The sequence below is a fragment of the Fonticula alba genome, assembly GCF_000388065.1.
Source record: "Fonticula alba strain ATCC 38817 unplaced genomic scaffold supercont2.10, whole genome shotgun sequence".
Classification (NCBI taxonomy): Eukaryota; order Rotosphaerida; family Fonticulaceae; genus Fonticula; species Fonticula alba.
The window spans coordinates 3516-26415 of NW_009242980.1; the positions used below are offsets into that span (position 1 = coordinate 3516).

Sequence of the window (22900 nt, forward strand, 5' to 3'; positions counted from 1 at the left end):
AGGGAGCACCTCGACCAAGCACCTCCCCCGGGCCAGGACGTATCCTCCTGTCCCCGCCCCAAGTATGGCAGCATACTGGCATCGGCCCCTCGGCCCCGCATTGGCTGACACGAAAGCCGGCAAGCATAGCCACGATGTCTCGGCTCGCTGGAGATGGCCTGCGCGCCAGCGAGCCTGCTCCCCGGTCACGCCCCGTTCCCGGGAGGCACTGCATGGGTGCTGGGCCGGCTGCCGAGTGCCCATCGCCTGCCCGTGCGGGCTGGCCGCCCCATCGGAATCCCCATCCAAAACACCGGCAACAGCCCCGTCCCGCCGCTCCTCCCGGTAGGCCACCAGCGCCATCCTCGCCGGGATCAGTCTGCATCGACCAGACCACGCGGCGGCACTGCAGCGCATCCCGCCCCACTCGCCCAGACGTGGTGCCCCTTCCCGGCATGCGCCGCGCCGCGATCGGGACCTTGCCCCAGGCCGGTGGGCGCCTGCCGCTGGACATCGCCCGGCGCACCCACGCCCAAGTGCAGGACGCCCACGGGGGAGGACCCCGCACGGATGCGTGGGTCGGCTCTCGCCGGGGAGGCAGACAGCACGGGCCGAAGGGCGCCCGGCCAATCGACTCCAGACACCCCAGCATCACGCATGGCCGACCGCGCGAGACCCCACGGGCCCACGGGAGGCACACGCCGCGGCGCATCCCCCGTGCCAAGGGCGCCAGGCACACCGGCGCTCACGCAGCACCGTGTCTCGCGCTCGGCGGGAGCACGCCAGGTCGCCGGTGCCATGCCCCCTCCCCGGGGATGGAGCCAAGAGGAGCGCCGATCCCCCGTCATGGTATGCCTAGCCATGTGTCAAGCTGATGGCAGGGGCTGCGCCGCAGTCGCAAGGCGAGGGGGGTGGGATGCGGCGCACAGAAGACGACATGCACATGTATGTGTCCTGCCAGCAAAGTAGTCAGTTCCTCTCTGGGGGCAGAATGGCAAGGAGAGGCCCCGCCTGGTCCCCCTGACAGCCAGCGGCACACGGGAGGGGAGGTGCGCGCGGCAACCGAAGAAGGGCAGCGCCAAAGACAGCTTCAAAGAATGGGAAAAAGGGTGGAGGGCGTTTCGAGAGCGGCGGCGGCGACGGGAGAGAGAGAAAAGGAAAGCAGAGAGAAGGAAGAGGCGCGTGGATGGACCACCACACGCTGACAGGGGCCGCGGCAAGCAATCGCATGTCGGCGCGGCGCATTGCCACGGAGCAGGCAGGGACGAGGAGCGAAAGGGGGAGACAGGCAGGGAAGGCGCGCCAGCAGAGGGCCACGTCTCGGACAAACACAATCGCCGCATGATGCCCCGGGCAATGGCCCCTGCCTGCGAGCAGGCACACGTCCAGCAGGAGCGGCCGGGCGCAGGACCCAAACCAAGGGGACCCCCGACGGGCGAGCGAAAAAAAAAAAGAACACGGCTCACGGAGGGGGGAAACCAAAAAAGACCAGTCGCAATAAAGCGCCGTCCGTCCCCCCTCGGGAGAGCAGCGGTCCAGAGGAGGAGGCATGCCGGCAAGGAGAGGCCGAGGGGGACCCGGGAGGCGAGGCGCCAGGCGTTTGGGCCTCAGGGCAAAAGGCACACGGGCAGACTCGCCGGGGGAGGGGCGCGGAAAAAAAAAAAAAGGCGTGGAAAAAACTTCGTGGTGCACGGCGCCAAAGACAGCATCCATGCATACACGCGGGTCGGAAGGGGGGGGGGGGCGTGAGGACGTGGGGTGGGGTGAAGAAACCTCTCCCCACACACAGGGCCCATTGCCCCCCAAAAAAAAACGCCCTATTTTGCCCGCAATATATTACTCGCCCTTTCCTTGGATTTTGCCTCGCGCGCCGAGGGCCCGGCTTCCTGGACGCATGGGCACCGCACGTGCCAACGCGCCCCGTCGGAACCACATCCCCCTGCATCTTGCAGCCCACGAACATGTACGTCTGTCCCCCCCCCCCCGGCCGTCGGGGGCTCGGCACAGAAGCCCCGGATCCACGGCCAGCACCATCCCCGGCGCGCACCCACAGCCGGTTCCTCCCCGAGGCGGGAACGAGGTCCGGGCCCGAGAAGACCATTCCTCCCGGTGCCCGCACCACACCGCATGGTTGCACCGCCCCCCCCCCCCCCCCGCCCGACCGCCGCCGGCAGCTCCGTGCGATCGCCAGCCATGCGCGCCCTGCCCTCCCTTCTCGTGGCGCTCTTTGCCCTGTCCGGGCCGCCCCACTGACAGGCCCGGTCGGCCAGCCGCCCGCCCCCGCTCTTTCCCCCACACATTCATGCATATACATCGACACAGTCCCCCCCCCCCTCACAACAGCCGGAAACACTCTCTCCCCAACAACCAGGACAGTGCCATTAGCGAATGTAGTGTATGCACCGATCGTAGAAGCCGATCTGGCCAGGCTTGACCATCAGCCCAACTTGGCTGCGCGTCAAGTGGGGATTGGCAATCAGCAGCTCCTTCAGCTCGAACGCCCGGCCAGCCGTGTGGCGTGCATAGTTTGGCAATTTATAGTTGACACCCTGCCGACAGGCATGCCGCAGCAACGAGTTCAACACCTGCGGCAGGGCGCAGCCCAGATCCGCCGCCACCTGGTGCAGCAGCACCCCGGGGGTCGGGGTCTCCACCGCCGCCAGGAGTGCAGCCAACTTCCCCTCCGGCACGTACATCCCCCCCGGGCCGGATCCCGCCTCCGGGGCCAGCGCCAGGAAGAAGTACTCCGGACAATACCGATGCAGCAGGGTGTACACCAAATCCGGGCACCGCTCCATCTTGGCCGCGATCTCCGACACCGTGAGCAGCATGCGCCCGCCGGCCGGGTGCACCCGGTTCCCCAGCATCCTCAGCTTGAGAATGTCCTCACGCGGCAGGGCCAATGCCTGGGTCTGGTAATTCCGCGGGTCCGCCGGCCAGTCGATCGCAGCCACGGCCTTTCTGAGGCTCTGCACCGACATGACCAAGTGCTCGGCCAGTTCGAACATCGACAAGGTCGGCCGCAGCCAAACCAGCGACTGAATGACCCCCCTCAAGTCCCGGTCATTGGCCGGCGCCCGGGCTCGCGAGCCGGGCTCCGACCCGGCGCCGCCGGCCGACGCGCCGGCTTCCCACTCGGCGCCCAGCCGGTCGATGAACTCCACACTCGGGTTCCGGCGAATCGGCGATTCCTCCGGCAGAAAGCGATTCACATACATTTCCAGCGTCAGCCGGCCGAGCCCCGCCGGCGGGGCCAGCTGCCGCAACGGCCCATTTATCCGACGTGGCAGCATCGCCCCCGGCTCATAGTGCTTGATGTACCACCGGAGCCGCTTCACCGGTAGGCCCAATTGGTCGGCCATCTCGCGCACGCTGTGGCACCGCTTCCGCAGCAGCGCCCGCAGCTGGTCCACCATCGCCGGCGGTAGTTCCCCCCACCGGCGAACCGCATATTCCGCATGCAGAAGCGGCCCAAAGGTCCGGAGGGCGTACAAATCCACGCCGGCTAGCTGGCACACCTCCGCTTGTGTGGGCGCCGGCACGATGCTCCTATCGGCCAATACGGCTCGCAGCGCCTGCTGCTTTCCCGGGGGAATGGTGAACACATGAACGTCGAGATACTCCGGCATGTGGACCTCGATCTTGCGTCTCACGGAAAACGCATCGCACGACAGCAGGACAGACATGCTGCGTCGCGACAGGGCCGGAGACACGGTCACCAGCTCCCGCAGCCGGTGGATACACACCCCTTGAGCCACTTCCGGCATGGTCAGCACCTCCGGCATATGCTCCTTCAGCAGGGCCTCCACCACCTGGCTTGGCATGCGCACCAGCCGGCAGAGGGTCCTCCCAAGGACCGGTGGATCTCGCCGCGCCAGCGCCATCATGTCCTCGAAGATCGGATGCCCGGGGCCCAGCCCGGGCACCGGGGTTCTCATCGAACGCCGCGACGGGGGAATCCCATAGACTCGGGCATACCGGTCAAGCAGGCCCCGCACCGAGGCCCGATCCATCCCCAGCAGCCGACCCATGGTGCAGAGGGCCTCCAGCGGCCGGCCCACGGACGGGTCCCCGCTGAGCCGCAGGAATAGCCGGAAGTGTTCCACATCGTCGAACCCCCGCGGCAGCGGGGTCACCCCGGCCTCGATCTCCCGACAAAGACGCGCCCCGGCACAATCCACATCATACGGGGCCAGATCTATGGCGCCTCTGGGGCCATGCGCCGGAGGGGGGGCCGGCCGGGGGGGCGTCTCGACGGCGGTCGAGGAAAGCCCGCGGCTCGGGTACGCCACCGCGCCAGTGCCCAGCCCGAGCGTCGCGGGCAGCATGGCCACAGGCCGAAGGCCACCATTGGGCCGCGGTGCCCCTCGCGCCAGTCCCAGCATCGCTGGTCGGATCGCCTGGCGCAAGGTTCGGCCAGCGGCCACTACCGAGGGGAGCATTGGAGTCCGACAGAAGGAAAGAGAGAGGGGAGAGGGGGGTCACGAAGGGGGCGGGGGAGAGGAGGAAAGGGAGGGAAACACAGGGAGGAGGGTGGCTTGGATGCAGCTCCGGACGCCGTGGGGGAGGGCGGGGTGGCGGCCGAAATAAAAAGAAGGACCCATCTGGCGTGCGTACACACGGGCCAGCTTCATGCGGATGTGTCCGGACCCAGGCCTGGCTGTTGGTAGATCGGGCTCTCTGGCATCCCCGGCCAAGGATGGGGGCCGATTCGAAGGCTGGTGTAGTGGAATCCCCGCCCGAACTCCATAAGCCAAATCACTTGTTGAGTTACAAACCGCACGTGTCGGATACCCCGTGACAGACTTGGCATTATAAATGGCGTTCCTCTAAGGAGAAGCGCGGGGCAAGACAACAGCCGAATGGCCGCCCATCCCGGGCCGATAGAGGAGGAGCCCGAGAGAGGAACGGAGATACGCGCGTGCGCGGAGTTCTCAAATCTGCCCCTTGACCGACCCAAAGGTCAAAAGGGGGACTCCCCCCGGGAGCCTCCTGAGAGCGAAGAGCTTGGCAGCTGTGTGCGCCGAAGAGCAAGCGAGAGCATCACTGAGAGCCACCAGTCCAGCCCGCGAACACCAGTTCAGGCTCCCTCTCGAACCCTGTTATTTTATTTTTATTCTTTCTTTCTCCCGTTCGTCCGCTAACTCCTCTCAGGCCGAGTTACCAGTCTCGCTCCTTCCAGGCGGCATCGTATTCCCTGGTTCGGTACGCCCTCTACTTCATGCCCCAGAGTGCCCCATAACCAGTGGCAGATTTCCGGTATGGCTTCCGTCAAAGCATCACTCCTTTGACGAAAGACCGGATCCGTGAGAACCCTGCTACAACCATGAAATATACATCACATGATGTGGCCACCAGCGCCCAATGCCAATGGCGTTGGCCCTGCACAACGTGGCTCGCGGCCCGGTCATCTGGGCAACGCATCATGCCCTTCGAAGCATGGAACTGCTCTTTCCCCGGGCCGATTCGTCCCGCAGGGGCGGCCCTCCGATCGGCGATGGGCCGGCGGCCCGCACGGCGCCAACTCCCAGATGCCTTGTCCGATGCTTCTCTGCCCGGCCTCAAAACGCGCGCATCGAACTCGCCTGCCCCTCGCCCCGGACGCGCCGCCTCGCGTACAGAGACCCCCAACCGGCTGATCGCCGCCCGAAATGGCCCCTGCCGTGCCCCGCACCCAGGCGCCTCGGCCGGGCCGCCGTCCAACCCCGGCGCATGGATCGGCACCGGCCCGGAACGGCACCGATCCAGCCGCCGGCTGGCCCGGTCCATGTGCTGCCCGGGGGAGCATGGCAGGCAGCCCACTGGCCAGGCCTCCCATCTGCTCGAGGTTGCGGCGAGGATGTGGGGCATCGGCCGGCAGGCCTGGCCACTTCCCTGCTTGCGGCCGGGGACCCCAAGTGCTTGTCTTCGAGCAAAGATGAAAAGGCACGCACACACAGACATACGCTCCCCGAGCCAGGGGTCTGGGTCGGGCGGACAGCCCACATCTCCCTCCCCCTCCCCCAACGACCGGCCGCCCCGGACTCGGGAGGCGTGTGTCTCCTGCCTGCGTGTCACCCCTGCCCCTTCGACCGGGTCACCACCACGCAAGGGGCATTCGACACATGCGATGTATGTGCGCGGCCCCGAGCTGGACAGCCTCTCTCCCGGGTCCCGGAGCATCTTCGCCCGGAGGAGCAGCTGTCGGTCTGGTGGCGGTGCCCGTGCTGCCTCCAGCGGCCGGAGGCAGATCGCCAGCCTGCCCTTGCTGGTGGCGCCCCGTGTCTGCCTGGCGATCTTCGCGGGGCGAGGCGCCTCGAGTGGTTCCCATGGCCCGCGGCCCGGACGAAGAACGTGCCCGGCCCGAAGGAGCATGCTGCCAGAGGGGCCCCCTTGTCAGCCCCAAACCGGGCCGGGCGGCGTCAAAGCAACCCAAGCTCGGCCCTCGGTGGTGGGCCCGGCCGGAGTGCTCGGCGACCGCTGGTCGGCTCCACACGTGCGGGACTGCTTCCCCCGTCTCTCGCCTCCGACTGCCCGAACGCGCGGCCGGCCCGAGGGATGCCGCGCCCCCGCTCCCGGGCTGCCCCGGGCGCCGGCGAGCCCATCTCGGTCCCCTCGGCTCTGATGGCGGGTGCTGGGGCGCCGGCGTAACGACACCATGACGTCAGGAGGTTGATACACGGCGGTGTCTTCGGTACGTTGGCGCCTCGGCTGCAACTCATCGCTCCGAAGACCCCTCGCTCCCACACAGGCAGGGGACACCCATCGCCGCCGGGAAGCATGCCCGGCCCCGGGCCGAAGGGACCCAAATGGAGGGCCCCACAGGGCAGCACCACTCAACCAGTCCCACACCCATCGCCCGGCCCCCCCCGCGCAACCTGAAGTGCCCGATCTCGCGCACCTCCCCTCTCAGCCGCCCCCCCCCTCCCCACAGCGGCGCCACAAGCAAGGTCAGCGCGGCTGCCCCACTGCGACCGGCCAGTTCTACCCCCCCCCCACCCCGCAGCGGCGCCTTTGCCCAGAAAGTGCCCCCTCCCCAGGGAAGACCCGCCCAGATGGCCAGACATCAGCCACTCCACTGGCAGCTCCCGGACGACGTGGACCGGTTCTTCAGGACTGCCGAGCGCAGGAGTACGTCCTTTCCCGCCGCCGCCGCCGCCGCGATGGGTCGCCTTGCGCGGATGAGGTGTCCCCCGCCGCCAGCCCACTGACCATCCCCACCCAGTGTCGGAGCTGGCCGAGGAGGACGACATTGTGGCGATAGTCTTCTCCGCCTTTCAGCAGACCGAGACGCTTGGCATTTTGGACCGAGCCGTCGTCCTTGTACGTGGCACGCGCTGCTAGCACACCCCCCGTCCTCCCCTCCCCTGCTGATCACCGGGCGAAGCACCACCTGACGCGGCCCGGCTCCCCAAGGCCTTCATGATGTACCTGCTCCACTACGACACCACCCGCTTCTTCAGCCATGGGTATGGGAACAAAGTGCTCGAGTTGAAGGCGCAGGTGTGCGACAAAGTGGACGCCCTCCACGGCATGCTCTTCGAGGAGGCCAGCGCGCACCTGCAGCCCCACCCACTTCGCACGGGTCTGGCCGTCCTGAAGCCCTTCGCCATCCTCATGCGGGATCAGCTGCTGGCCAAGATCCCGGACTTCGACATCGGTGCGTTTGGCGCTGCCTGCCTGCCCGAGAGGGGGGCTTGCTCGCGCGAGGTCCGGCCTCCTTCCCCCTCCCTCCCCCCCCCCACTGATTGCCTACCCTCCCCCGCCGAGCAGACCTGAACATGGGGGAGTATTCCCACATGCTGGAGACCACCTTCCCCCCTGGGGCCTACCTGTCGCTACGTGGCTCATTCCACGCCATCTTCGTCGGGCATGCCCCCCCGGCCAGCCTGGCCCTGGCCCTGCAGCAGCCCATCGACATGGCCCAGCGGGGGGCATGCAGCCTGCCCGAGCTCCAGCCCGACCCCTCGTCGCCCCGGCAGAGACACCTTTTCCGGCAGTCCACCCGGTACATGGATACCTGCTCGGCCATTGTCATCCAAAGGCCCCAGGTGCCCCATCGCGGCCGGGCCGAGCCCGAGCCCTATCTCGTGCGCATTGCCCTGCTCCAGGCGCCCTGGCAGCCGAGCACCGACTCATGGGCCGACATGAGGCAGCACCTCACCGGCATGGACTTCCTGTTCGACCTTCGCCACGATCAGTCCCTCTACTGCCTGGCCCACTTTCTGGCGGCCGCGTCCGGCTGCCCGCGGCGCCCCTTGGTGCACTTCGACCAGTCGAGGGAGCTTGCCATGCTGCTGGCCTTCATCCTCAACAGCAAGTACGGTGCCATCCTCCTGGCCGGCACCCGGCCGGCCATCGATGTGGCTGGCTACCCCCGCCGCCCGGATGGCGAGCATCATGCCGCCGACGCAGGGGACCCCGCCGCCACCCCCGGCACTTGGAGCCAGCATGCCCATTGTGTGCTTGGCCCGACCATGGGCGAGCGTACGCTGGAGCGCCTGGTGGCCATCTGCCCCGGTCTCCCTGTGCCGGATGCCCCGACGTTCCATGGGATTGCCCGCAGCAAGGAGCCCGGGGCCACTCCTCTTTCGGCCTTCGCCTATCCCCTCATCCTCGGCGAGTTGTATGTCTTCTATGCATATCTCCATGCTGTGGATCGCACGGACGAGCGAGTGGCCGACCTTTGGGACACCGTCTCCCGCAGGCAGCGCCAGTAAGATGCCCCCCGGCCCGGAACTCGCCCGCCCGCCCTCTGGGGCCCCCGGCGGGGCTCATGGCGCCGTCCCTTGCACCCTGGCCCAGGCTCCTTGGCTCGCCATCACGGCCCCCTGTGCACAATACACCCCCCCCCATGGAGGTCTGTTTCTGCCGGGCAATGGCGGCATGCTATCTGCTGGCCACTGGGGAACTTGCGCTCGCCCCGCCGGCCCCGATGGCCCGAGGGCGGCCTTGTGACCCTCCGAATCGGCCCCTCCACCAGAGGCGCCTCCTCCGGCGGGTGATGCGCTCGCACCGTCAGCGCGGCCAAGACGCGCGCCCGCCGACACAGAGGAAGCCAATCGCACAGGCAGGCGACCAGGGGCCGCGCCTGCGCGCGCAAATACTCTCCAAGGGTCTAATCTCCCCTCTCAGGGGGATCGCTGCTGGACCTCCGCCCGCGGGGGCCGGCCCGGCCCATCCTCTCGCAGTCAGATGCAAGCAACCCCCTTCCGGCGATGGGATTGCTGTGGGTCGCCTGGCATCATTCGGTCTCTCCACCCCCTGTCTCCGTCGCACCCGATGTCCTGTCTGCTCGCTCCCTCTTGCTCTACTTTTCATCCTCCCCCCCCCCAACTGCCGGCCAGTCCACATCTTCGATGCGGCGGCCGAGGGCGGCTCGCCCAGTGCCCGCCATCGACCGGGCAAAAGCCCCAGCGCGCCCATGCCCGAGCCCCGGGCCAAACGTCGAGCGCAAACGTGCTCATCGAAAGCAGCCCCTGGACACGGGAGCCCGCTCGGCGTTGTCCAGGCCCCCACCCGCCGGAGGGCCCAGCCTTGGTGTCTGCTCCAACAGGCACACCCATCCATCTCGCCCCGTCCTTCACCTGGAGACCGGCGGCTGTGCCGCCTCATTTTATCCCTCAGCCCGCCTCCGCCGTTGTATAGCGCGGCGGTTGCCATCTGAAGCCTGTCCCCGCGGACCTCCCCCGTTCTCCGGGTTTCCCTCTGACACCTTGGCGATCCTGCGCTTGGAGCGTCTTCGCGACATACCCTCCTCGACGTTCTGGCATGCCATCATGCCGAGGCACAACCATAGCCATCCTCTACCAGGACCATGTCGACCGGTCAGCTTGCCTCCCGTACGCCATAGCACCCGCCGCGCGGGCACCTTCCGCCCGGCGAGGCCCGCATCGACCGAGGTATCGCATGTGCCGGAGAGACCTTGGCGCTTGATGCGCGCGATTGGGCTCCCCTCGCCTGCTCGGCCCCAGAGGCCAGACAGCACACCGCCAACCAGGGCGCACACTCGCTGGGCCCGATTGCGCAACACTCGTCAATGCCCTCCCCTCGCCACCTAGCCATCTCCTATCACGTCGCTTCCGGCCCGAGAGTGACCGCGCGACACACCCAAGCCATGTATTCTCCTCGCTTGGTCTGTGGAGGCGCCCCCCTCCCCTTGGCAGGAGCTTCGGTCGTCGCCGAGATGATCTCGGGTAGAAAGCCCCAATCGCCACAAAACAGCCAGGCAAGCAATCGCTCGTCCCAGCGCGGGCGCTGTTGTGGCTCCTTTGCTCGGCGAAAGGCTGCTCCGAGCATACCGGCGCCCGAAGCTCCGAGATTCCTTTCTCCCCCTGACCACTGCTTGGCCACCCAGGTGCAAGGGGGCCATTCGGCGTACGGACGCCACGACACCGGATACCGGTTCTTTCGCGCACCTGGGACATGGTTTCTCCAAGGGCCGGTCGACCAGCCAGCGCCGCCACGCAGATTCATGCGCACACATGCACATCCATCTGCCATACAGGGCTGCCCAATCGCATTGCCAGGGGCGGTCGGCTTCCACGCGCCTCAAATGGCACGCGCCCCGCCGTGCAGAGCCCCTTGCAGGCAGCCACGCCCTGTATGTCATGCTGGAAGGCCGGTATCGAGCCGCCAACATGCCCATCGGGCCTGGGAGCCAGGGAGCGAGGCCATTGTGACAAGGACCCCACACCATGGCCCGTCATCCGTACGATGGCGGCCCCTACGCGTGGGGCATGGTCGCCCAGCACATGGGCCCTGCAGTGCTTGTCGAGACAACCGCAAGCAAGAACCGGTCCATCCCGGTCCTGTGAAATGCCCCCGACACTCCCCCCACTGCACCTCGCCCCGTCCATTGGCGGCCCGAGGCCCACCACGGCCCACCACGGCCCACCACGGCCCTCCCTCGGATCACGGAGGGCATGGTGGAGGATGTGCGCGCCAGTCTGTCAGCATGGGCCACGCGCCTCATGGCTCGCAAGGGCACCCACCCGGAGCCAAGGTCGAGGACAGAGGCCGGCCTCCCCTTGCCGACGGGCCCCATTGGTTGTGCTGGCAGAGGCGCGCCGCTCCCGGTGGTGGCCATGTGGCTCGAAAGCCTGGCCCCTTGTCGGTGTCCCACCAGCTGCAAGCATCACCCCACACCGCGCGATCTTCCCTTCGTGGACGTGCGCCGCCCGGCGGGCCGCCCATCGCCGCCTCAACATCCATCGCGCCACACGGCGCCCGATGACCCATCCGAGGGAAAGCCTCTCGCCGGGTGTCCCCAATACTCGGGCGCGTTGTCGCTCTGCATGCGTCTTCCATGTCCGCTGGGGCCCTTGTGAGGCGGATGCCGGAGCCCACATCCAGCACACACAATGGCCGTTCCGGCGCGATGGCCCCGACCGGCTCAGCTGGCCAGACGACCATGACCCCCAAGGAGCCGGACCCATCCACACGGCCTCGCCGCCCTCTCTCCGGAGAAAGTCGCCTCCTGGCCGGCCCGGCTATCAACCACCGCAAAGTCCATAGCTCCACTCCCGTCCAGCCCCTTATGGGGATCTCCAACGTGGTCGGGCTCCGTGCAAGGCGCCTCCTCGTGGTCTCCCTGCCTCCCTTTCAGTGAGAATCCCCAGGCATCTCGGGTGCAGATGCCGTGCGTCCGATCGCGGTATGAGACGTGACAAGCGAACCGGGCAGGAGGGCTTATGTGGGATGTGGTGCGACGTTGTCTTGAGTCAACAATGAATCCCACATGCGACCACTCTACTCCACGGAGGTTGTCAGTTCCTCAAGCCACGGAGCAGCTGTGGCCTCACCAAGGAAGGGGCGCATCTCCCTCTCTCTGCGTCTCAATGATAAAGCGCACCCGAAACCGACCGCGTACAGCAGGCTGATCCCTGCATGTGTCCATGCAGTGAAAAAAGGCCCCGCCCCGAGTGATTCTACACTCGCCATTCGACCGAAGTCCCGCCATCCGACAAGCACCTTGATCCCTGCATCACCCATGGGTGCTGGAGAGGTCCCCTCGGGCGAGGGCTCCTGCCCGAGCGACTCCGGGCATTCGTGCGATGCCCCATGCTCGACCGCCTCGGCCTCCTGACCGCAGGTCTGCCTGACACATCAGCTCCAAAGTACAGGGCATAGGCACGCAAAAAAGCATCGTCTATTGAAAGGCAGCACCACCGGGCAGGGGCCCACCGCTGTCTCGGACGAAAGCCCAGCCCACGGATGAGCTCGTACAATGGGAAACCCACCCAAGGGTACTACTACACAAACACAGGGTGTCAGGAGCCCAGCATGGGCGCACCCAGGGGGGGGGGGGAGGCAAAAACCGGCGGAAAAAAGACCTCCCAAAGGCGAGCCCGGCCGCATTCTTCACGACTCATGCAGCCATGGCTCCAAGTGCTACATTCTACTGCTCGTCCTTGACAGTCAGGCTGCTCACGACGGAGGTAAGAGCATGAGCCGAATACTGAGACCACCACCACCCAAGCGACTGTGAGTGACACGGTCACATTCAACACAAAGGGGGAAAATCGAGCGCGAGGCATCGTGGCCAGGTAAAAGTGACCAGGCGCAATGAAAAAAAAAAAAAAAAAAAAAAGATGTTCCCGCGCACGTTGTTGTCGGAGACTGAAGGGGACAAACAAACACTTCGGTTAATAAGGCACATGTGCGTAGATGGGCAATCGCAGCCGAAAGCAACTCCACCAACACCCACGATCAACGCACAGTGACGGTACACCGCCAGAATCGGCATGCGATCCTAAGAACGTGACAGCGCGGCGATTTGACCCACAGTTAGAAGACGAATCCCCGACCCATCGACGCACGTACAGATGTCCCACACACACACACACACACACGCAAGAACATGATTGCAAAGGGACTGACAGAGGTAAAGGCTCCCGCGGCCGATTTGTCCCCTTGGCGGGCACAAGGCAAGATCCCATCCGCCGTTCGAACACCGAAACGAGCGGCGCGGAAATGCAAAACAACCCTCGACTACGTACGGGAAGATATTCATTGACAAACTTGATGGTCCTGTAGATGTGGTCCTCTTCCTTGGTCTCACTGTCCTCGCCAAATAGCTGGCACACCTTGGCAAAGCGAACTTCTCGAAGGCACGCGGTCAGAAGGCACCAATACTCCGTCACTCCCTGGTTGTGGACCGAAAAAAGCCACTCCCAACCCTCGATCACAACAAGAAGACATACCGAATGACAGGGCGAAGACAAGAAGCACACAGGTTTTCTGGGTTGGCATGGTAGCCCGAGCCACGTCCCACAGGGTGTCATATGTGAGTGACCATCGAAAAGCAACCCCGGAGAAAGGCGCAGGGCATAGGCACGCGTCAAGGCCGGAGGGCAAAGGAGCATCCACCGGCGGTTATGGGCCATGTGCAGGACTCCAAACATACACTCTTCTGCATCAATTCATACAACCGCTCAGCGGACCTCACGGGCTCCATGGCCGTGCCGGGATTCTCGTCCAAGCCAGTTTCCAGGTTAATGTGAAGAACCATCGGCTTCATGCCATTGCATGCACCGTCACAGGTGTGCTGGTCCAAATTCATCTCTTGGGGAAGGCGCCCGTTTTCGGAGACAAAGTATGTCTTGCTCAGGTCGATGATGGTGCCTTGACGACAGGCGAATCGACAGCGGCCACATGGCCCGGCGAGTGCATTATCACCGTCAATGCGTGCTCGAATAAGCCGAAGTGCCAAAATGCCCACCGCCAGGCAATCGACAGCCTCACCGGGGGGAGGGCCGGATGCAATGCACAAAGTAGGCCTGGCCCCGGGACCCGGCCCCCACCTCCACAGGCAGAAGGGTTACATACCGAGTTGGTAAATGTGTGTATCCGCCTTGTCTTCATTCCGGCGTTCCTTATCCTTGTCCGACTGGAAGACTGCCAAGTACACAAAGGTCGAGACGTGTCGGTGAGCGGCCCGATGGACAGTGCGATTGGCCAGGAGGGGTGGTCTTTCATTTTTTTTCTTCCCTGCTCCAAGGAGCAGTGCTCCTGTTGCCTATCATTGTGTCCAATGTATCTGGAACAAATGCCCCAACCAGCCCATAACGCACCCCACTTCCACACGCGCAGGGCGATTTTCCGGTCCTGTGTAGGCATTGAGAGCAGGAGGGCGGGCGAAGGCAAGCGAGAGAGAGAGAGAGAGAGAAATGCTATGGTCAGTAGAAATAGACATGCTCATTCCCCAAAAGTCCGCCATGCCCGAAGGGGCATTCCTCTGTGAGCGCAGCCCCACTTGGAAGAATGCATTGTTGAAGCGCCTCCCCAGCAGGCCGACTCAACGCACCGAGAAGCGCTCCTCAGCGCATGTCGTATCCTTCAAGGGAGCATCCATGCTCCCTTTAGCGCTGTTATTCCCGGAGCGAGGGCATACGAAGACATAATCTGACGGACGGAAAGGCAACACCAGTTGTGCTCTGATTAGTAACCCTCGACATGGTGCCAGCCCAAATTTAACTGGCCATGCTGCTTCCACCCGTCGATGACTGGCAACGCACCCTCAGGATCGAGCTTGGTAGCGGGATACTTTGCCGCCTTCTTGTCTGAGTCGGGTATCGCGAGGCAACACCGGCCACAGAGGAGGAGGCAAACGTGTCCGCGCGTTCAGGACACCGTTGGCACACGATCGCAGTGCGCACCCAAAGAGCGTCCACGAGCCGAGGGAAATGTCGGCGGTGAGTGGTTCGAAAAAGAACAGCCATCGAAAGACAAACAAGGCAACAGGGTGTCAAATCATAGCAAAGGCGCACTGGCGGAGCGTTTGATCTCGTGTTTGGTGCCCTGGATCATTCGAGCAAGCTCCTCCACCTGGTCCTTGACATCTTGCTCGGTGGCGTCCTTGGGGAGTGTAAGGTAGACGTAATCGCCTGTGCGGTGCGCGGCCGTAGCCGAGCGATGCCATCGGCCGAGGGCGGGCACGTTAAAATGAAAATACATCATCGGTGGAGCTGCTAGGGACCGGCATCCCGGCGAAGAGAGGCCGAAGTGGCATCCACGTACTCATGGGGGCAACGGCGTGTGGAGAGAGGGAGGGAGCGAACGGCGGCTGCTCAGGCGAAGGGGGAAAGGGCAGGTGCTTTCGAAGGGGAGGATGTTCGACCGGCCGAGGGGGAATGCGCTTCTATGGCGATGTTCCGATGGGTGCGGGACACACCGGCTCCTTATAAACCCCCCTTGCCGGCCCAAGTGTCCGCCTGCCCGTGGCTTCCGTCGTCCTCCCATCCATGCTCCCGTGTGGATCGATGGCTCCATGAATGGCCTGGCATCGGAGGGAAGGGTACAACCACCGCAAGCGGCCGGACAGCTGATCCCCACGCTTCCGAGCAATGACGGACAGCGGCCCTGCCCCGAGTGCCCCGAGGTCGTGTCGAGCGACCCAGTCGACACACACCCGACAGGCAGCCCGGCAGGTATAATGTCCCTCGCAGGAGGGGCCGCCATCCAGTGGAAGCTCTCCACCCGGCGTCCCTCCTTGCCCACCCTGGATCAGCATGTCCACTGGGGTGTGAGCGTGCCTTGTGCGACATGCCCCCTCGCGTAGACACTGTCTGCCACACCGTCGACATGGGCGCGGTCTGTTTCTCTGGCTATGGGCTGGTTGAGTGTGACCGAGTTGGGCTCCGGCGTGGCCGCGCCCCCTTCCCCGGCGGAGGATGGCATGGGCAAGGCCAGGGCCTGTCTGGAAAAAACGACCACCTCTTGGCGCTCGGCTGGGATTGCCCCGCACACAGGGCGGGCATGTGGGCTGCCGTGCGCCGGGGTCATGCACGAGGGGGCTGCCACGCCTCGCGTTTCGAAGGCGACAAAACCCAACGTATCTGGACCACATCAGCGCTGTGTCGCCTTCCTGGGCCATGGCCGCTCGAAGATCACGGCTGTGCTCTCGCGACCAAGCGTGGCCCTCCCCCGGCAGGCCCGGTGTCCAGTTGCCTGACATGGATCCGTACAACGCGAGCTCGCGTCGGGACTCCTCTCCCATATGGCCGGCGGTGCCCTCCCCTCCCTCGCGGGCCCTCAACAGCAAGAGGGCCCCCGACCTGTCTCCTCCAGCTCCGGACAAGAAGGTGAATGGAGAAAACAACAACAACAACAACGGGAAAAAAACCCCACAAGAGATGCCATCAGCTCGAAGGACTCCCTCTACTGCAGCCCAATCAGGCAGGACTGCAGCCCACAGAGTCAATTCGAGGAAATGGCCCAAAGCACCACGCCGGTGGCTGCTCGATTATGGTCGCACGGGGCAGGCGCACGGGGCTCCTAGGAGGAGTCCTGCAGCTCATAGTTCGCAGGTAAGGCCTCCGGAATAGACCACAACGCCGGAGGGGCGGCCCAAAGCCAAGTCCCTCCGGACCCCTCCTCCCTCCCACCGAACGCCATCCTCCTGCCCATTGTGCATGTATGTGTGTACATGTGTGTATGTGTATGTATGTGTGTGTGTTGGTCGGCCATCTTACTCCATTTGACCCGGTCTCTTTCGCGGCCACGTGCCGGGAGGGAGGGGGCGGATGATCGGCATTAGGTGTTGTCATATGCACATCCCTCCTCCTTCCGCCTCGGTGCCCCTCCCATGGATGTGGTCGTGCGCGAGCGCCGCGATGGCGGGGTGAAGTTCCACACCTCGACGCCAGGGCCGATGGCCGGGCCTGTTGCGCGGCGCCCACCCCCTCGCGGCCCCCCCCGGACCTGTCGCAGGGCCCGTGCGGGTGCCCATGTTGATGAGGGCACTCGGGCCCCAGCGGCCCCCTGTGGTGTGCGAGCATGCGGGCGGAAGGGCGTCCTTTGTGGGTCCACGACTCGCATGCTCCTCCTTTCGCATGGGATAACCACAGTTCCTCTCGTCTCCCCCCGAAAGGGTACCCGCCTCGCCGTCCCCCCTGTGGACCACCTCTCACCTTGTGGAGGGGACGAGGGGCGAGGCAGCATGTGCCCACCGCGCTCGGCACCTCGCACCCCCAGCCACAAGGAGCCGCATCACTCCATCGACCGGGCCGACGCCCCGCTCCCCCACCTGGCCTCGGCCACAGGCATACCCCTCATCCGGCAGTGTTTGCCCTTGCCGGGCGCGGGGTAGCCCCGTGCAACAACACGCCCGGTCCCTGCGCATAGGGGCTTCATGTTTCCTTCCCACGATGCCTCAGCAGGGGAGCCGGCCCCCATTCAGGGGGTGGCCAAGTGCACACCCACACCCGGACAAGCCCGGTCCCAGGCGCCGGGGCGGGAGGCGCGGGGCGGCCCCCCCCCCCCCCCCCCGGAGAGGCCCTTCCCACCTGGAGATCGCTCGGCCCTCGAGGCCCATGGAGGGGGAAAAGAAAACAACAACAACAAACAAAAGGCATGGTCTGGCCCGGTCTCACTCGCTGCCAAGGCCAAGGCATCTCGTCTGTTCGCCGAGCATGCGCATGTGATGCACATTCCGACAAAGCAGCCCCGCGGTGGGGCCACAGAACCCGGGCGTCATCATTCCGGGTAAGAGACGCAGTTCTAGACGAGCGCATAGTGCCAACGTTCAGGAAAAGAGCGATAAGTGCACGATGCCAACTCTACGGACGATCGCCACTGAGACACTATCCTCGGCAGGCCGGCACGCGGGCCGCCCAAAACATGACCCTTAACTGGTCCCCGCTTATAGGCCCCGCATTCAGTTACACCTTGGGTCGGACTCGGGGCCAAGTCCGCCGTTCCCGGTCTCAGGCCGTCATGCGCTCGGTGACAGGGGCCGCCGGCGCCGGGGCCCCCACGTCGAGCGATCCCCGCTTGTGGCCTCGCGCCGCTGTCTCACAGACCGCCAGGAGGTGCCTGCCTGTTGCCTGCCCTTGCGACCCGGGGCGCCCCTTCCCGAGCAGCGGCCGGGCCGGCCTCATTCCGAATGTTGCATGCCGCATGGCCGGTCCCTGGAGCATATCTCTTGCTCCTAGTGTGTTGGGCATCGGGTGCTTGCCGGTGCCCACTGCGCGGTGCTCGCATTTTGGGCAAATGCCCTCGGCCGGGAAGCCGGAGGATCGTAGGCCGGAAGCCGGGCCACTCGCACCGAGGACGCCCGGGCAGGAGAGGCCCCTCCCCTCGTCAGGTGTGGTCCTCGGCCCTTGGAGCCTGGTGGCCGCCGATCGACGGCCCAACCGGAGCCACCGGCCCGGGCCGTGCGGGGCCGACATTTCGACGAGCACCCCGGCGGCGATGCACGGCCAGGAGTGCCCGGACGCTCGTGCGATGAAACCCGAGGCAGCGACGGCCCGAGGCCCGGCCAGGCACCGTGGACATCGACTTCCGCGCGGAGACTGCCCCGTGTGCCGTGGCGCCCGGCCAGGCCCGGGGCTCCGCCCCATCTTGGAGGCCAGCGCCGCGCCCCGTGGCACATGGCGCCCCCTCGGTTCGTCCTCGCTGAGAGGCCGGCGGCGGCTCCTGCACTGGGAACACAGAGGATGACTCAGTCCCTCGAACTCAGGGTCCCCCTCGCGCCTGCAGTGTGCAGTGGTCCGCCGCCGAGGCCAGGCACGGCCCCATCGCCGGGTGGCCCCGGCATGAAGAGCTCCGAGCATGGATCGGGATGCGACTGCCGATTGACCGGAGCCTGGTTCGCTTGTGCCTGCACAGGGGCACGCCCTTGCTGGCGGTGGTCGCAGATTCGCCAAAGCCCCGGCCGACCGGGCAGGCCGGGCCCTCTCCCTGGAGAGACGTCCCTCGGGCGTCGTGTGGCCCCGAAGCACGCGGCACCCCCTCCCCCGCCGCCGCTGGACCTCGAATTCGGACCGGGACCGGCGATCCGCCCACTCCACGGCGCCTGGAGCGCCATCACCGTTGCCATTCCCGCTCTCGCCGTGACACATGCCCGGGGGACTTGGCACTCGGTCATGCACCCGACCGCCCGGAGTACAGCGGATCCCCGGCAGGCCGGCACCGGGCATGCCCAGTGGTGTCCCCATGTCCCGCGGCATGCGGGTCTCTCGCGGGCCCTGGTGCTGGCCTGCCGGGGACCCGCTGGACTCCGGGCGTCCGGCTCGGCGGCCCGAGGGCCGGCCGATGCGCCGCTTCTTTCGGCCCGCCTTCGTGCGCGAAGACATGTCACCGACATGCCGGCACCCGCTCCCTGCGACAGGGCCCGCATGCCCGGTGCCTGGTGGGATAGGGCCTCGCCTCTCGCGAGGGGGCCACAGCCGGCGTGTCGGCCACTCGATCCGCACGGGAATGTGACCCGACGCACAGGCGGCGCGAGTGCGTGCTCGGCACCGAGCGTGGGCCATTTCCCGGGCATCCTCGCCCGCTGGGCGCCAACCACCGGCATCCGGCGGCCGTGGCGTGCTCGTTCGGGCGTCTGTTTCTCGGCCGTCGGGTTGCCGGTGGCGGAGACCACAGCGGGGTGTCATATTGAAACGCTCGGACTGATTCACCGAGGCTTGTTCTCCGATATGGAGATCACGCCTCGGAAGAAAGCATTTCGTCTCGAGAGGTACAAGAAGGCAAGCGATGACAATAAAGCGCGCGCGGTCTTGTTGGGGGAAGCAAAAGTATTTACATCAGAGACTACTGGCTTGGGGGGGAGAAAGCCAGGCCAAGGAGGCAATGACTATCCTTTCTAGGGTCGGAAGACATCACGTCTGAACTCCAGTCAAAAAGTATTTACATCAGAGACTACTGGCTTGGGGGGGAGAAAGCCAGGCCAAGGAGGCAATGACTATCCTTTCTAGGGTAGTCGTACATGGGAAAGAGGGCGCGGATGCCGTCCCTTATATAGGGGTTAGGCACATGGGAGAAGGAGCACCTTGCCCCTCTTCCCTGGCGCCGAGGGAGGAGGCGGCAGGGCGGGGCGAAGGTCTGTACACGGAGGCGCGGCTCTCCCCAAGAGGAGAGGAGAGCCGGGGATCCGACTTCTCAGATGTGGTCACGTGACAACCCGTGACCAATTCTGGGATTTGGGCGGCAAAGGTTACACATATTGGCCACCCAGCGGAAGCCCTTCATCTTCTCCCATATAGTCTAGGTGGTTAGGATACGTGGCTCTCACCCACGAGACCCGGGTTCGAGTCCCGGTATGGGAATTCTTTTGGACCGGGGCCGTCCTTTTGATCGCCGAGCGAGCAAAATGGAAGCTGACCATGATGCGGCTCGAACACACAACCTCCTGATCCGTAGTCAGGTGCTCTATCCAATTGAGCTACACGGCCATGCATGTCGGCCCTCCGCGAGGCTACATCTCGCTGTGCGCTTTGTGCCGATGTCGCCGGGTGGCCGGGCCCGCGCCGACCGGCCGACCCCCCCCCCCCCCCCCCCCCCCGGCACGCATCCCCACCCATGTCCCCGCTGCTGCCCGGGCCGAAGAAGCCCCCACACTCACGTCCCCACCGGGCAGGCATCCCGGCGCGATCCGCCGGCGGCGTATGTGCCCTGCTCGTGGGTGACGCCGAGGCCGCTGTCCTCCCGAGAGACCCGCCACCGGCTCGGGCGCCGGGCCCGGGGCCGGGGGACGCAGCACGGCGGGTCGCCTCGGCGCACCGGAGCCCCTGGTGCAGGTCTGCGCCCCCGAGCATGGGGGCCCGGTCTCCGCAAACACGCCGCCCCAGGAGGGCCCCACCCGGGCCGGCTCCCCTCGCCGTGGCGCCTGACAGCAAGCCCGCACCGCGGTTTCATTCGTGAAGCACAGACGTCAGCCTGGCTCAAGCCGGCCCCGGGGCGGGGCCTTCGCGCAGGCATACCGGCCCCCCGGGCGATGGCACATCCTGCCGGGGGCCCCTGCTGAGGGACAGCCGGCCCGCCCGAGCCAGCGGACACGTTCCCCTGCCGGCTGGATCGCCCGGCGGCCCGCATGCATGGCCCGGCGTCGTGGTTGCCCCGCTCGTCGGCGGGGGCGGTCTTGCTCCGCAGGGGCCAGCGGCCACGGCGAGGCCCTTCTCGACCCTGGCACGCCATCTCGCCGAGCCAAGCACTCGAGGCGCCACGGCACCATATGAAAGCGCCCACGGGGGAGGCATGTCGGCGTCCAGGCAAGGGCCGTGGCCCGGGCCACGCTCCGGGACAGGCATCCCTCAGGTGGTGGCCCCCTTCCCAGCCGGACGAGACGAGGCAGGGTCCTGCGCCGGGCATGGACGACTTTCGCCCCTTGGCACGATGCCAGGAGATGTGGACACACTTTTGTGCACATCGGTGGAGAGGGCGGCCCAAGTGCGCCAAATGCGCCAGCCAGGCGCGGGCCTGGGCGAATCTCCGCCGAGAGGCCGCCGCCCAGATCGAGCAGAGCACCGGCGAGCAGGCAAGCGGGGCACACACCAGGCGGCGTGCCAGGCGCGGTTGCTCTCGGCGGGCAACCTATAAAAGTCCGGCGCCTCCCATACAGTCTAACCGGAGGCCCCATAGCTCAGTTGGTTAGAGCGTCGTGCTAATAACGCGAAGGTCGTCAGTTCGATCCTGGCTGGGGCCACTTCCTTTTGCCGCACCGACGCGCGGCATTGTTTTCCCCCCCCGGCTGCCAGCCGCGAGCAGGCAGAGGGGCACAATACGCCGGTGGCCGGGTCCGCTGGCTGGAGGCGTGCCCCTCTCCCGGGCACATTATTTTGGATGGCCCTGCGGGCGCGCGGGAGGGCGACATTTCGCCGGCAAAAACAAACAAAAGGAAGATGCATCACCGGCAGGATTTGAACCTACGCGGGCAGAGCCCATCCGATTTCTAATCGGACTCCTTAACCACTCGGACACGGTGATATGAGGATGAACGGGCCACGGGTGGTACATGTTTGTTTGCACCTGGCCTGCCCATGTGTCTGGTGCTCGGTCGCCCGGCCAAGGGGGATTTACCGCGGAGCCTGGCGCCGGCCCCCATCGAGCCGCCCCGCGGCTGGTGCCTCCGTGTCGCGAGGCCAGGCCGTGCCCGCCCCGCCAGCCTCATCATCCACCCTTCCGGGGGGGCTGATTTTCTTCCCCCATTACCCCCGGAGCCGGGGGCGATGCACGGCCGCCCCCCACCCGCCTCAGTCGTACCCAACAAATGGCTCCCGAGCTGCCCCCTTCAACACCGCTGCTCGTTTAGCTCAGTGGTAGAGCGCCAGTCTAGTAAACTGGAGGTCGGGTGTTCGATCCACCCAATGAGCATTTCTTTTGGCCCGCGGCGAGCATTTCCTTTTCCTCTCTCGGCTCACGCGCTTCGTGGCCCCCTCGCGCGCCCCCTTCTGCCGGCCCAACCAAGCGGGCCTGGTCTGGCAGGCCGGCGGCGCAAAGACAATCAAACAATCAGAAGGGCCCCCAAACATGCGACGGGGCGCGGCCGGTGTCCCGTGTCTCCTGGTGCGCCCCCCTCCTGCCGGCCGCGCGGACCCGCACTCCGGCGTGCCAGTCAAGAACCCCGGACGGTGCTCTGCGCGCGTGCGTGCCTCTCTCTCGTGCTCCTCTGTCGCTCCGGTTTGAAGCGCCTCGTCGGCCGGAGACAGGCGCACCCCTCTCTCCCTCATGGACCGCAGCCCCCTCCTCCTTCCGACGGCGGGCCGCCCGCCCCTCGCCCGGTCCTCCTCCCCCCCCCCCGGCGGCGGAAGTTGCCACTCTCCTGCCTCGTCAGGGCGGAGGGCAAAAAGGAGAGACTGCGTCGACCGGGAATCGAACCCGGGTCTACCGCGTGGCAGGCGGCAATTCTACCACTAAACCATCGACGCCTGGAGGGGGTCCCTCCAGGAGGACACAAAAAGCCATGTGGCCTGTTTCTGGCGCCGTCTCCCGGCTCCGGGTCCAGTTGAGCCCCCTCCGCAGCCTGGCCCGCGGCCGGCGCGGTGCAGCTCCCTCTCCATGCGGCCCTCCCCCGCCCGGCCGCTGTCTCCACCGCGGAAGTTGTCGCGCCCCAGTCGCCGGTCCCCTCCGCCGACCACCGCCCAGTGGGATCTCCTCGATACATGCGTCCCGGCCTGGACCCACTCGCAGGCGGTGGCTGTCATCCCACGGCCTGGGG

General features: G+C 66.1%; 4 protein-coding genes and 6 non-coding genes across 11 annotated transcripts; 5 read left to right on the top strand and 5 right to left on the bottom strand.

The window, feature by feature from the left end:
* Positions 1–2708: 2708 nt before the first annotated feature.
* H696_05305 (hypothetical protein) lies at positions 2709–4555 on the bottom strand (the record flags this gene model as incomplete). Its single annotated transcript, XM_009499168.1, has 1 exon — positions 2709–4555. A coding segment is annotated over exon 1 (1713 nt), but the record flags the coding sequence as incomplete, so codon positions are not given.
* Positions 4556–6859: 2304 nt separating this feature from the next.
* H696_05306 lies at positions 6860–8821 on the top strand. Of its 2 annotated transcripts, XM_009499169.1 has the most exons (4): positions 6860–7089; positions 7184–7281; positions 7375–7618; positions 7732–8821. In XM_009499169.1, exons 1-4 carry the CDS (start codon positions 7014–7016, stop codon positions 8676–8678), a joined length of 1365 nt encoding a protein of 454 aa, XP_009497444.1. In that variant the 5' UTR covers positions 6860–7013; the 3' UTR covers positions 8679–8821. The 2 variants fall into 2 exon arrangements, with proteins under 2 accessions (XP_009497444.1, XP_009497445.1); XM_009499170.1 differs by having other exon boundaries at positions 6860–7281.
* Positions 8822–9694: 873 nt separating this feature from the next.
* Positions 9695–15113, bottom strand: H696_05307 (hypothetical protein). The gene is made up of 12 exons (XM_009499171.1): positions 14980–15113; positions 14730–14846; positions 14478–14522; positions 14267–14364; positions 14034–14067; positions 13789–13857; positions 13367–13584; positions 13164–13200; positions 12960–13060; positions 12679–12712; positions 12566–12579; positions 9695–12418 (listed from the first exon to the last, which is right to left on the bottom strand). Exons 1-12 carry the CDS (start codon positions 14981–14983, stop codon positions 12359–12361), a joined length of 831 nt encoding a protein of 276 aa, XP_009497446.1. The 5' UTR covers positions 14984–15113; the 3' UTR covers positions 9695–12358.
* A 2467-nt stretch (positions 15114–17580) lies between these two features.
* H696_05308 (hypothetical protein) lies at positions 17581–19345 on the top strand (the record flags this gene model as incomplete). The annotated part of the gene is made up of 7 exons (XM_009499172.1): positions 17581–17771; positions 17895–17980; positions 18047–18181; positions 18225–18261; positions 18442–18550; positions 18651–19023; positions 19131–19345. The coding sequence occupies 7 exons, from the start codon at positions 17581–17583 to the stop codon at positions 19343–19345; spliced, it is 1146 nt and encodes a 381-aa protein (XP_009497447.1).
* Positions 19346–19939: 594 nt separating this feature from the next.
* Positions 19940–20012, top strand: H696_05309. The gene has a single exon. It is a non-coding gene; the product is annotated as a tRNA-Glu (tRNA).
* Positions 20013–20064: 52 nt separating this feature from the next.
* On the bottom strand, positions 20065–20138 carry H696_05310. The gene has a single exon. It is a non-coding gene; the product is annotated as a tRNA-Arg (tRNA).
* A 1176-nt stretch (positions 20139–21314) lies between these two features.
* On the top strand, positions 21315–21388 carry H696_05311. Its single transcript has one exon. It is a non-coding gene; the product is annotated as a tRNA-Ile (tRNA).
* Positions 21389–21587: 199 nt separating this feature from the next.
* Positions 21588–21669, bottom strand: H696_05312. The gene has a single exon. It is a non-coding gene; the product is annotated as a tRNA-Ser (tRNA).
* Positions 21670–21984: 315 nt separating this feature from the next.
* H696_05313 lies at positions 21985–22056 on the top strand. Its single transcript has one exon. It is a non-coding gene; the product is annotated as a tRNA-Thr (tRNA).
* Positions 22057–22539: 483 nt separating this feature from the next.
* On the bottom strand, positions 22540–22610 carry H696_05314. Its single transcript has one exon. It is a non-coding gene; the product is annotated as a tRNA-Gly (tRNA).
* Positions 22611–22900: the final 290 nt, after the last annotated feature.

Coding starts and splice junctions, on each gene's coding strand:
- H696_05307 (XM_009499171.1), bottom strand. Junction 13,858..14,033: donor CCTGCGCGTGTGGAAGTGGG/GTGCGTTATGGG, acceptor TGTACTTGGCAG/TCTTCCAGTCGGACAAGGAT. Junction 12,713..12,959: donor TTGTCAATGAATATCTTCCC/GTACGTAGTCGA, acceptor TCACGTTCTTAG/GATCGCATGCCGATTCTGGC.
- H696_05306 (XM_009499169.1), top strand. CDS start 7,014: ATGGCCAGACATCAGCCACTCCACTGGCAGCTCCCGGACGACGTGGAC. Junction 7,090..7,183: donor CAGGACTGCCGAGCGCAGGA/GTACGTCCTTTC, acceptor ATCCCCACCCAG/TGTCGGAGCTGGCCGAGGAG. Junction 7,282..7,374: donor TGGACCGAGCCGTCGTCCTT/GTACGTGGCACG, acceptor CGGCTCCCCAAG/GCCTTCATGATGTACCTGCT.